The following is a 13,386-nucleotide window of genomic DNA, read 5'->3' as shown; positions in this document are numbered from 1 at the left end:
CTAGAGGGAAGGAATTTTGTATTTCTCATTCATAATCTGCAGTTTTATTACACGTGCATATTTATAGTGTGAATTTCCTAACAGAATTGTGATTTTGTGCTAGAAAAAGATTACCAGCAAACGGATTATGTTATTGTTGTCCACTAATTCTCAACAACCATGATCCTGTAGATTTCCTTATTGCCAACTCAGCCACGATTACACATGTAGGCTTGGTGATGGTTCTTTTTGTTTTTCCTTCTAGTTGCATCCCTTTGTTGCTAGGTCCACTGTTAGTTGCTTCCTGCACCTCTGTCTCTCTATCATTCCACGACCCTTGCAAAAACACCTTGTCCTCAAGGTGTTGGGATTCAATGCATGGCTTCCAAAAGTGATGCCGAGATCCCAAGGTCTATTTCGGCAAATTGCACCCGATTTAGCAGTTGAGCATAATGCAAAGGCAACTGATTAGAGCTTGTATGCGGCCATGGCAGTCCCATAAAGAGGAACAATGTTGAAGAACTTGTTGAAGGAAATGGTGGTGCGAACGAAACTGAAATTGGGCATATGAAGAACAGACATAGGAAGTGGACCCAACAATGGTGGAAGGAATGGTTGCACGGGTGCAGGACATGGAGGCGCAGTTGGCATGGGAAGCAGAGGCGGCATGGACGGCGGAGGTGGCATAGGTATTGGAGTCAGCATGGGTGACGAAGTCGGCATGGGCGGCGGCGGCGACATTGGCAGCGAAGTCAGCATGAGCCGCGAAGTTGACATGAGCATAGTTGATATGATGTGTGAATGTATGTATACATGATTTTGATGATGTCAAAAGAAGAATCAAACAAGACTCATTTTGCTTCTATATTAATACAAGATTGTTTCAACAAATAAAGCCTTGATTCAAGATTTCTTCAAGATCAAGCCTTGCCTCAAAATGAAAAGATTTCAAGTCATCCAAGGCACATGTAATCGATTATCAATACATGTAATTGATTGCCAAGGCACATGAAAGTGTGTAATCGATTACACATCATATGTAATCGATTACCAGAGACTCTGAACGTTGGGAATTCAAATTTTAAATGAAGAGTCACAACTGTTCAAGAAAAATAATTGTGTAATCGATTATACTAATTCTGTAATCGATTACCAGAGAGAATTTTCAAGGAATATCGTCAACAGTCACATCTTATCATTTGGATTTTGAATGGCCATCAAAGGCCTATATATATGTGTGACTTGGGACAAAATTGCAGAGAGTTTTGCTGGTCCAGAATGTCTTATCCTCTCAAAAGAAAATGAGAGAGATTCCAAAAGAACTTCATTGTCAAATGCTCTCTCAATAACTCTTGGACAAACACTTGCAAATCCATTAAGAGTTCATCCATGGATCTTCATTGTAATATTCTTCTCTCGAAGAGAGAATTCTTCTTCCATTCTTCTTATTCAATGATATTGGTTAAGAGACTATGAGTCTCCTGTTGTAAAGCATCTGAACACAAGGGATGAGTTGTCTCTGTGTGGTTCAGACTTTGTAATGGATTTTACAAAGATAGTGGAAATCTCAAGTGGTTTGCTTGAGTACTGGACGTAGGCACAAAGGTGTGGCCGAACCAGTATAAAACTATGTTTGCATTCTCTTTTCCTTGATCTCATTTATTTTATTGCAATCAATTTTGCCTTGCATGTTTAAAGAACATTGTTAAATTGATTGTTGTTGCTTCTTCTGCATTCTAAGCTCATCCCTCTTAAGTTATTGAGGCCACAAGGTCCAACATGATGACGACTGGTGCTTGCACAGGGACGGGCGATGAAAAATGTGGAATGGGATTGCGAGGGCTCAGTCGCTGAAGAAGGTTATCGATGGTGGTGGCCAAGGTGTCGACGACAGCGACGAGGTTGAGTCGACTAAGGATAAGTTTGGCTAAGGCGGCCTCGAGGCGGTCCACGCCAGCGGGAAAAAGTTAAAGGTGGTTTGGCGGGTGCTGTGGATTGCGGTGGTTTGGGCTGGAATGAAAACCATGGAAGGCAACCATTGGAGCTCTATTTGGCAAGTGGTGTGAGTTGCGGTAGTTGAAGCTGGTATGACAGCCATGGACTCTCAATGAAAGCACAAAAAATGATAGGTGCAGTGTTTATAGTTGGCTTTGAGGGCCAACACCTCCTGGAGAAGAATAAGAGAAGAAGAAAGCTAGAGGAAAGGAATTATGTATTTCTCATTCATGATCTTCAGCTTTATCACACGTGCATATTTATAGTGTGAATTTCCTAACAGAATTGTGATTCTGTGCTAGGAAAAGATTACAAGCAAATGAATTCTGTTATTATTGTCTCCTAATTCTCGACAACCATGATCCTACAAATTTCTTCATTGTCAACTCAGCCACAATTGCACATGTAAGCTTGGTGATGGTTCTTTTTGTTTTTCCTTCTAACTGCACCCCTTCCCTTATTACTAGGTCCAGTGTTAATTACTTCCTGCACCTCAGTCCCTCCATCATAGAACTTCTTAAGCAAAGAGTTAAATAATGTAATTTAATTGGTTAATCAAAAAATGAGAATGAGGATGGAATGAAAAGGCAAGCAGGTAGGCGAAAGCGTTTTACTTTCGTCGCCACGCCTCCCATGCTTCCCTCGAAAATCTCACTTTCCGCGTAAATGCAAAAACCAAAGTTAATTTTTACCAAAAGCACTTTTATTACACTGTGAGAGAGAGAGTGTGTGTGTTACTGTGTGCTCCCAACAACAAGATGAAGAGGTAGAAGAAGAACAAGAAGACGAACACACTCCACTTGCTTGCTACTCCTACTTTGAGCTTGCAACTCCTCTTTCCCTAAACTCTCCTTCATCACTCCATAGCTCCTTCTTCTTCTTCTGATTCTGATTCTTAAACTAACAGCACAAGCACACAACCTAGTTCAGCTCATTCGTTTTCCTCCTTGCCCCACTTCAGATCAGTCCCAAAATAGCTATGAGAAATCACATTTTCTTCTTATTCGTTCTCATTGCACTTGCCCCCACTTTCTCTCTCCACTTGCAATCTCACGCCGCTCCTGCAGGTAAGCAAAACTCGCTCCCCCATTTCTTCCGAAACTTGAATTTTCCCATAATTTTAAATAGGTATGCTAAATTTTCGATCTGTTAGCTTAAGGTTGATGAATACCTAACTGGGTGTCTTTTCAGTTGTTCTTTCTTTTTGGTTACTTTAATTAAACGATGCTAATTTTTTTTCTGGTTACTTTAATTAAACAATGTTAATGAGTCAGGGCCGTTGATTAAGCATATTTCTTCACTCATCAAATGGACAAGGTCTACCTCCAAGACACCACACTCAGGTTATTGCTTTTTCTCTACTGAGTGAGAGCTTTTCGACTTAGATGAGTTTGTTGAATAACAGTCTTATGGTTAAGGTTTGTGCGTGAGTGTGTGTGAATGTGATTTGTTGTTTCTTTCTTTTCAGATGGGAATGTTCTTCAATTTGAAAATGGCTACGTGGTGGAGACTGTTGTGGAAGGAAACGAGATTGGGGTTGTCCCTTACAGGATCCGCGTCTCTGAGGAGGATGGTGAACTCTTTGCTGTTGATGCAATTAACAGCAACATTGTTCGGATAACTCCACCGCTGTCCCAATGTATGGTTGCTCGTCCTCTTGAGGTTTTGTAACTGTTATAAGCAAATTTGATGGGTTAGGATATGGTAGTTTTGACATACGTTCCTGGAGGTTAATATTTTTATCATAATGCTTTCAAATTGGTTCTGAATGTTGCTGGCGAATGGTAAGAATGATGATAAAAATTTAAGGGAAAAAAAAGAAGGAATCTGGGTTTTAGTTACTTATCTGGTTCAAGTTACCAGGGAATTGATAGTTATCTAGTCAAAATAAAAAAAAGGTTAAGGAGGGAAAAAAAGAAAAGGGGAAAATTAAAGCCTAAGCTTTATGTTACATTGTTCATGGGTTCTCTTGACAGCATTAGCAGGATAAAGTTATATAACAAGTTAAACAGAGTATGGGATTAATTGAAAATTTGAATGATGTGATCTTCATTTACCGAGCTTACTTTTATGGAATCCTAATTGTGTTGTCAATTATGTTACCTGGCTGCAGATAGTAGAGGAAGATTGGTGGCTGGGTCATTTCAGGGATACACTGGCCATGTGGATGGAAAACCAAGTGATGCTCGTTTCAATCATCCCAAAGGCATAACTGTGGATGATAAGGGGAATGTTTATGTTGCTGATACTCAGAATCTGGCCATCAGAAAGATTGGAGATGCTGGTATGTGATAACTGACAATTTGAGTTGCAACTTAGAAGTACTCAAGATCTACTCTGGACTAATATGGTGTATTGGTATCCGACAATATAGAATGGAATTTGAACTTAAGTGTATAAATAGGAATTCAATAGAAGTGTTACTAGTGCTCTATGATTCAATTGTGTTATTCATTTTACTGGAAATCTGCTAGAGTGTTTGACTTGAGAATCCCACAGTTCAATACCATGGCATAATGGTTAATCCCTTCATTTAAACAATACAACCAGTGGCTATGGGATCCTAATGTATTGAGAAAATTGTGAGTGAGAATGTTGAAAAAAAATTTGTAACTGATCTTTGTGAGTTTTGTTTTAGGTGTGACAACCATTGCTGGAGGAAAGTCAAATGTTGCAGGCTACAGGGATGGACCTAGTGAGGATGCTAAATTCTCAAATGATTTCGATGTGGTATATGTTCGGCCCACCTGTTCCTTGTTGGTCATTGATAGAGGAAATGCTGCTCTTCGACAAATCTCTCTTGACCAGGAGGACTGTGATTATCAGTCTAATTCAATTTCCAGTACAGGTTTATATTCTTATCTTGTTGATTATAGTAGATATCATTTGGATTCTGTTAATATCCTTGTATTATTTACTAGATTACCTAGTTTCCTTTGCTACTTTATTCTTTCCCTAGGTGATTCTAGTCCCTTGGGGATTTAGTTCATCCTAGTGATGTGTTTGCTCAGACGTTGTCTTAGCTCCCTTGGCTATGGTTCATAAATGAAATGGAATATTCCAGTCAGACAATTACTATTTAGTTTCACTATGTTATTCTTAATGGATCTGATTTTTTCTTTATCAGAAGATTATCCTATAAATGCTTTTAGTACATAAAATATTCGCATGTGTTGGTGTTACTGAATAATGTGAATTTGCTGTATTTAGCAGAGAAGTGAAACAATGGAGAATATGTTAATGTGAAAACTGATGATGTGATTGCATTTTTTATCAAGTCCTTTAGATTCTCTATAATGCCAATCAACTTCTGATTTTAGTTCATTTTGTGGGTTTTCCTGCAGATATACTTACAGTTGTTGGTGCTGTTATAGTAGGATATGCTACATGTATGCTTCAGCAGGGATTTGGATCCTCTTTTTTCTCAAAAACGGTATCTTTTGCTTCAATAGGATTTATAAAAACAGAAATTTCAAAATTATGACATTTTGCCTGTTGTAACCATATTATGTCAGAATTATTCTGTTTTATCTTGGATGCTTACTGCATGTTGTTGAGCCAGAACATGAGCTCAAATTTACTTATTCAGTTTTTAAAATCAAGACTTCAAATTTACTTATTCAGTTTTTAAAGTGGAATATTTTATTTCCTTTCTTTTTTAATTGTCTTTTTACTTGTGAGGATGTGAGGTGCAAAAGGCAGGATCAACCCTTCATTTAAAGGCCTGTTTGGTTTAATAATTTTTTATTTCCTGATTTTATAGGTAATTTCAAAAATATACATTGTTTTTTACTTTGTTTTCTATTTTCAAATATTAGTACAGGAAACAATGCAGACAACAACATGTTGTCTTTATCATATCACTTTTATAAATCTTTAAAATCGGAAACGAAGTGAAAAAATGTAGCATCCTTGAAATTATATGTGAAAAGAGGAAATGGAAACAAAAAACATTTTCTCAAAACAAACAGACCCTAAATTTCATCCTTTTGCTGTAAAATCTTATTTTTCTTTGGGCTTTGGTATGTATATTTTAATTGTTATGTGATGCTGTTCATTTTAAGAAAGTACTTAGCCCTTGCTGATTGGCTAATTACACTGCACAAATGCAGCAGCAACCATCACAAAAACCGTTCAAAGGGTTAGCAAGCAATGAGAAACACATGCCAATCCTGGAGAGCAGTAAAGAGGAGCCGGGATGGCCGTCTTTCGGACAGCTCATTGTTGATCTTTCTAAGCTTTCCCTTGAAGCATTAGCTAGCACATTCATTCAATTCATACCCTCACATTTCAGACCTAGCAACTCCAAGAGAGGCCTAACACCACTGAAAGATCGTCTTGTGATGCCTGAAGATGATGTGCGGCCTCCATTGGTCAACAGGCAAAATGCTCAAGGACATACTCCTCTTACCGAAAATAGGATGGCATCACAGGTCCATACTCCTCTTACCGAAAATCGGATGGCGTCACAGGTCCATACTCCAACCATAGCTGAGAAATATTCAGAAATGAAGCCCCCAAAGATAAAATCAAGCAGTTTCAAGGACCCCTCTATGTCAAGCAAGCACCGGTCGTCAAGACGACCTGAGTATGCTGAATTCTATGGTTCTTCTGAGATTCCTCCGTACACCAAATCTAAGAGCCAGAAAGAAAGGCCAAGACACAGACAACGAGAAAAGAGTGGAGAAGTCGTTATGGGGGCAGTTGGAGCTGAGGCTAAACCAGTTGAGACAAGGGCTGTTGATCATAATAATCCAAAGTTTGACCATTACAGTATGAGAACTAAGTATGCATCTGAGGAGACCTTCCGATTCAACTCTCAGTAAACAAGTTTTGCATGATTTATTTTTCACTAGCATTATGTTCTCCATTATACTGAATATGTGCACCTACATTAGTTTGAAGTGTGTCTGTACCTGACAAGTATTTGAAGCTATGTTATAAGCAAACATTCAGTGCTTAGTGAATCATGCGGGTGGGAGGATTTCCACCCATGTTCTGAAAAATTGTCACAAAATTAGCACCTCAACATGCAACGTTGTTAAGTTCCAAGGAGATTGCTCCCTCTTAACTACTTCTTCCCAACTACTTATTTCTTTCATTTCATTATCTTTTTAGCTGAAGCATCAAACACTCTTGAAGATGATTCTAATTACAGCTTGTGTTTTGGTATTTGTTTCAGTCAATCTCATAGGCATGAGGAGGAATCCATCTCATTTTGGGAACTCAAGCAACTGATTCATCTGCATATCTATTAACAATGAGGGTTTTCTTTCTGCAGATTAATGTGCATTACCATATTATCTAAAAAATCGTAAGAAACAAAACTTTTTTTTTAATCTTTGAAAACGTATTTAATTTTGCAAAACTTTGATGAATGACGTTAATGTCATATAAATATCATAAAAATAAGTAGATTAATCTTTTTGAGTAAATTATAATATTATATTTTTGAAAATATATTCTAATGTATATAATATCAATTTAATTAATATTATAATTTATATAATTTAAATAATTGATATTAGAGAAGGATCTAACATCTAGTTAATAGAATAATAGAATACTGTTACTGAGCAGTATGAAGCAACAAGCAGTTCTGTGTCAGCAATTGCATGAGAAAATAGATTGGTGACAAAGAAAAAGGTAAGCCTTCCACCAAAGTAAAAGAAAATATTGGGTGATAAGAAAAAAAGGTCAAACTCGTATTTTTGTCCTTCAAATATGTAATCGCAAGGATTTTGTAATTAATTTACTCTCTTAATAATGCAAGAATACCTGTGGTACTACCTAATTGCGTTCAATACTGGAGGAATAATCTTGTTATCCTAATGATTTTACTCAATTCAAATAAGCTTTTTTTTAAGATTTAAATTGTCTATATCAAAAAATAATGCAAAGAATTATTACTTTTTGGTTGTTCAAAATATTTTGACATCAATTTAGCCACTCAATAGAATATTTTTAGGTAATCATATATAAGTAAGAAGTATTTAATAACTTTTCTTTGCTGAGTTTGATAAAAGATTTTAGTTATTTTTTAGTTTTAAAATTTATTTGAAGTAATATTTTTTAAAATGTTAGTTTTTGACTTTTATTTTTTTTATATTTATTTTTTTTCCTTAAACATTTATTAAAATTCTATTTTAATCTTTTCTATTTAAGGTGAAATTTTATTATTTTTATCCTTTATATAATTTTATATTTTTAAACTATTTCAACATATAATTTTATCCAACCATTTAATAAAAATAATTTTTCAACTCTCTAACTTTTAACTAACTTTTTAATTAATTTTGTCAAATATAACCTTTGTTGATAACTAATCTAAACTTAAAAAAACTAATTTTTCATCTTTATTAAAATCTTCCTTTTAATTATGTTTTTTTCTTTTCCATCTAGATTGGTCACCTTGCTCAATAGATACTGTGTGTAATCAATGTATTAAATTGATATCAAATTTTTCAAAAGTTAAAGTGAAAACATTTATATTTTAACAGGTAAAAATAAAGGTTCACTTAGAAAATTATTTATGTATACTTTGGTAGAGTTTGATATGCACAATCCCCCTTTCTAATAATTGGAAATATTGTGAAAATTTATTTGAAGCTTTTTATTTTCTTTCGATTTGATAGGAACGGAACTTTTGACTAATGGATATTTTTTACTAAAGTAGATATCTTTTTTTTTTTTTGGTAGAGAGGGGATTTTTTTTTAATTTTTTCTTTTAATGAATTATTGGATATCCTAAATTTAGATAACCCAACAGAATCACTATTTCTTTTTTTTTTTTCTTTATGTGGTAATGGGGAGACCCCAAAAGAAAGACTAAAAACTGGGAGGAAATATGATTGAAAAAATCCTCCAAAAAGGCATTATACAAAAGGCATATTTTGAGACGGAAAAATAAAGCATATAATGCTTAAAAGATTAACAACTCATTGATATTAAGAACGTATTAATTTCTTATAATATTACCCTCATATTTCACAAACGTGAATCAATATATCTTCTTTCTTCCTTTTTTTAGTAATTTGGTATTAAAAAATGCATGGTACATAATTTTAAAATTCATATGACGTACCATTGAAAGGCATATTTGAAATAGAGGTGGAGTCCTTCTAAAAATACATCAGATTAAAGAGATACAACTATTTTTCTTCTCTGAATTGAAAATATGTTCAGTACAGAACAAAAATACATTTGAAATGTTTATCCAAATATAAGCTAATATACCAACAAAATTATTGATTCGAGTGGTATTGTAGTCAATCTTTTTAAGTAGTATAATATAATTAATAGATGATTAAGTTTCTTAAATATGCTTACAATAGTTTGATTTTTTGGTTGTGCAGGAAATAATTTTTTGAGAGAAGTAAAACCCATTTTGGTGATATCTATATCTCAAGAATTAATATCATGATTTTTGGTTAGGATCATATTCTACTTTCAACAAAAGAGATTTCGAATTTAAGCTTAATGAATGAAAAAATAAATATGATTGAGAGATAAGATTTCGTTAAAGTGACCAATCAAATATTTTCTTTACAAAAAATAATTAGATAAAATTAATAAATATTTTGTATCATATGATTATAAAATAAATCAAATGCGTTTTTTCAGTGAGATTGGAATTTACTGGTAGACCCTCTTACATAATCTTCAAATCAATTATTTGCAATAATTGGGAGCAGTCTTGACTTTTCAAATTCTGGACCACATAGTATTGCTACAAGTTTTGGTAGAGGACGATGCTTGAGATGATTCCTGAAGGAGAAAATTAAAGCATAATGGAATACGCTTTGGATGGAGAAAAGAAACTAGCGAGCTAGATGACTAGTGACTAAGCCTATACTCGAGTTTGGACAAGAGCCCTTAATTTCCTTAAAGAAGCCATCATGTATTTGTGGTATGGTGAAACTCATCTATCCTTCCAAATATCCACGTTTCTACCATCTCTTATCTTTCCATAGTGCACCTCTTTGTTTTGCCTGAAAAGATGTTAGTCCAGCTCTAATGTATAACCCACTTTGAATCCAAGACCACCATGTGAAGATTTTTTCTTTGGGAAATATATATGAAAATTCCTGTCCTGAGTCTATCTTTTCTGTAACTAATACTCTAACTTTGTTTGCCTAAAACTATAGGTAGCTTGTATGAGATCAAATTTCTAATCTAATTTAACCTCAATATTACCATTATAAAAAAAATAATTTGAATTTATTGAGGTGCCAATATAAGTTTATTGATATGTTAGTGTAAGAAATTTTGTATATCGTCATTTAATTATATGTTATTGTGTAATTAAATATTTTTTAATAATGACTTTAATATATATAAAATAATTTTTCATTAATTCACTGTATAAAAAAACTATACTGACATCATATCAAAATAAAATTTTATATCAAATAATTTATTTTAAAAAAATAGTTGTCAGAAATTTGTATAAATAAAGAGGGTTAATTAGGAGGGTGGTTGTTCTGCTGATTTGTTTGCTAGTAATAGTATGTATTTGTCACAGTCATTTGTCTTTTGTTTTCAATCGTCATTTTCTCTCTCTCTCTCTTTTAAAGGTTAGGTAGAACTATCAACCAACACGAGCATCTTGCCAAAATATGGCAACTTTTTTTTTTTTAGTAAGACGAGTCAAAACAAACAAGAAAAGCTTATTTAATAAAAAGATAATGGATTTCTTACTTTTGCTTTAAGTTGTACCAAGATTAAAAAAACAAGTCACTAATTTAACTTGTAATACATTTTTATTACACGAGTAATTTTAGTCTGTGATTTTTAATATTTATAATTATAATTTCAACTTGAGTTTACATGAAATAGATAGACATCATTTGTTATCTTCGTAATATTAATATTTGAGTGTATATTGACTTCTTTGCTATCCTGGTGTCCCTTCAATTAAAAAAAACCAGTTCTGAATATTTTCACCATTAGCAGTTTAGCTAAGAGTAAAAACTTAGTTAATTAAAAATAATAATAATAATAATAAAGTAGCGAAGCGAGCTCAGCATATTGGACTTTACTGGTTTCCTAGCTACCGTCAGCCAGTCACTCACTGTATCAAATTTCAATGATTGTAAAATTAGCCTAAGTTTCTTTTAACCAATTCCAGTATTTGAATACTAAAAAGTTGATACCATATGTAATTTAATTAGTACTAAAAACAATTTTTTAGTTTTTATATTTTCATCACATAATCATTTTTTATAATTACTTTAAATTCCAATATTTGAGATTATTTCTAATTCATAGACAAAGTAAATTTAAAATATAAAAAATATCAAGCTAATATAATTTTTCATTAATGTTGAGTTGTTCTTGTGGATTTTCATGGAATAAATCTAATTTGTTTTAATCAAAATTATGTAAAAAAGTTTCATATTTATTTATAAATAGTTGAATTTCTTTAATTCGGCATATTAAATTGAATTTCTCTAATTTCTTTAATCAAAATTATTTGTACCGGTGAAGACACATGCGCGTCACACTTCTATATTCGTATTTCTATTACGTTATATTAAAGGAAAAAAGAAAAAGAAAATTAAATAATTTTTACAAGCAACATAATTTAAAACTGTTTTTTTAAATAGCTTATTTAATTTTAAAACATTTTTGTTTTAAAAGTGGATATTATAATTTTAAAAATTCCATATTAAACAGTTTTTATACACAACATAATTTGAACAAAATTAATAAAAGTCGATTTTTTATTACCAAGTAAGCTTTGAACAAAATTACAACTGTTGTTATTACCTGGTAGCATGTTTCTATTTTAATATTATCACATATTCTCCTCACTAATAGAAAAAAGAAGATCACACGCCATAGTGCCACGCAACATGGAACATTGACAGCCAACAACCACATTATCTGTTTCTACTTTTGTTCTCAGGAATGCTTATTATGATTCCCTCTTCCTTACAATCAATAATAGGCAATAGCCATTTCATTTCCCCTTTAATAAAATATCTCCACACACAATTTATAGGGGTGATGCACTGCTTTAAATTTTGTCGTGTTTAGATGAAAAAGAAAAAAATTGTTTAACGAAATAATTTGTGTTCTTTTTTTATTTATAAAATTCTCTTGAATAAATAACAATTACATATGCATGAAATTAATTTATGACCCGTCATACTCTCTAACTCGAAAAAAAAAAAAATCTCCACGCACAAAAAAGAAAAAGAAAAGTCGCAGCAAATTCAGCTCTAAATTAAACTATTGATGACTACTTGTTACCTTTTTGATATATTTATGTTACTATACCTTTTCTCAATAGCCAATAATATATGCCATATTTACAATATTATTATTGAGTAGTAGTATTAACCTGTTGCACCCAATTTTCACTCGTTTTAAAAAAAAATTAAGGTACACCCTTTAAAACAATTAAACCGGGACCCTAATGTTTTTCATTGAATCATAACATCGCTTTTTTATTAGTTAGATCTTTAAGTTGTAAGGTAAGAATAATTTGTAAGTTAACTTTTACCAATTATAAACTTTAAAATAGACTTCCCTCCAACTTGATGTACTTTAAAAGTTACAGATAGGTTGAGAAATTTTGAAACGTAGTTACTTAAGAATCAAAACAAATAATCAATAAGTTGAGAATTGAAATATTTAGAATGAAGTTAATTTGATATTTAAGAATAAAAATATCCAGGAAAAATAAATCAAGAATCAAGAAATAAAAAGAAAATGCAGCACATAGTCATGGCATATTTGAAGGGCAGCCCGTCATTTACCCACCAAAGAGGCAACCTGACCCGTGAGAATAAAGGGGGAGGGGTTCCACACCTTATTTACGATGTTATCAAAGAGGAAAATATTAAAAAATTAAGTTTTAACTTTTTTGTCCATTGTTGGTTTTATTCAGTATCAACTATTTGAATTTAATTCTCATCTATTATCAATATAAAGGTTTTTAAATTTCTACACTATCAATTAATTAAAATTTACTCTAAGTATAAAAATAAATAATCTTATCCTATATAGTAATATCCGAATGACTATATATATATATATATATTTACTTTGTTATCACATTCTAATTAATTCGAAATTATTTATCTGAGGACTAATTTTATTTAAAATATTTTTAATCAATAGTAGAGTTATTTTACTAAATAATACTCCCATCATCCTAAAATAATAATCATATTAAATTATTTTACACAAACAAAAAAGAAATAAATAAATAAATTAATAATTTTATAGAATTAATCTTATATTATTGATCTTATAAATATAATTAATTATTCAACATTAATATTATAAAAAAATACAATTAATATTATATTAAAAAATTAAAATAATAATTATTTTGAGATAATTTTTCTCTGTTACATAATAGTTATAATAAACCGAAAGTAAGATAATCTTATGACAATT

The 13,386-nt window shown here is 32.1% G+C and overlaps 2 protein-coding genes across 3 annotated transcripts; one reads left to right on the top strand and one right to left on the bottom strand.

The window, feature by feature from the left end:
* Positions 1-447: 447 nt before the first annotated feature.
* Positions 448-756, bottom strand: LOC114373340 (chitin-binding lectin 1-like). Its single transcript, XM_028330822.1, has one exon. The coding sequence runs from the start codon at positions 754-756 to the stop codon at positions 448-450; it is 309 nt and encodes a 102-aa protein (XP_028186623.1).
* Positions 757-2,543: 1,787 nt separating this feature from the next.
* LOC114376801 lies at positions 2,544-7,045 on the top strand. Of its 2 annotated transcripts, none has more exons than XM_028335078.1 (7): positions 2,544-3,041; positions 3,249-3,317; positions 3,443-3,613; positions 4,088-4,258; positions 4,613-4,822; positions 5,319-5,407; positions 6,090-7,045. In XM_028335078.1, the coding sequence occupies exons 1-7, from the start codon at positions 2,954-2,956 to the stop codon at positions 6,798-6,800; spliced, it is 1,509 nt and encodes a 502-aa protein (XP_028190879.1). In that variant the 5' UTR covers positions 2,544-2,953; the 3' UTR covers positions 6,801-7,045. The 2 variants fall into 2 exon arrangements, with proteins under 2 accessions (XP_028190879.1, XP_028190878.1); XM_028335077.1 differs by having other exon boundaries at positions 2,545-3,041; positions 6,087-7,045.
* Positions 7,046-13,386: the final 6,341 nt, after the last annotated feature.

The sequence above is a fragment of the Glycine soja genome, chromosome 11 (assembly GCF_004193775.1).
Source record: "Glycine soja cultivar W05 chromosome 11, ASM419377v2, whole genome shotgun sequence".
Taxonomy (NCBI): domain Eukaryota; kingdom Viridiplantae; phylum Streptophyta; class Magnoliopsida; order Fabales; family Fabaceae; genus Glycine; species Glycine soja.
The sequence above is the reverse complement of the archived record's forward strand: the minus strand, read 5'-3'. Positions and strand labels throughout refer to the sequence as shown.

Bases quoted from the DNA above. Each gene is read 5' to 3' on its own strand.
- LOC114373340 (XM_028330822.1), bottom strand. From the start codon at position 756: ATGTCAACTTCGCGGCTCATGCTGACTTCGCTGCCAATGTCGCCGCCG.
- LOC114376801 (XM_028335077.1), top strand. From the start codon at position 2,954: ATGAGAAATCACATTTTCTTCTTATTCGTTCTCATTGCACTTGCCCCC. The intron at 3,614-4,087 runs GTATGGTTGCTC...ACCTGGCTGCAG, and splicing joins AACTCCACCGCTGTCCCAAT to ATAGTAGAGGAAGATTGGTG. The intron at 5,408-6,086 runs GTATCTTTTGCT...GCACAAATGCAG, and splicing joins CCTCTTTTTTCTCAAAAACG to CAGCAACCATCACAAAAACC.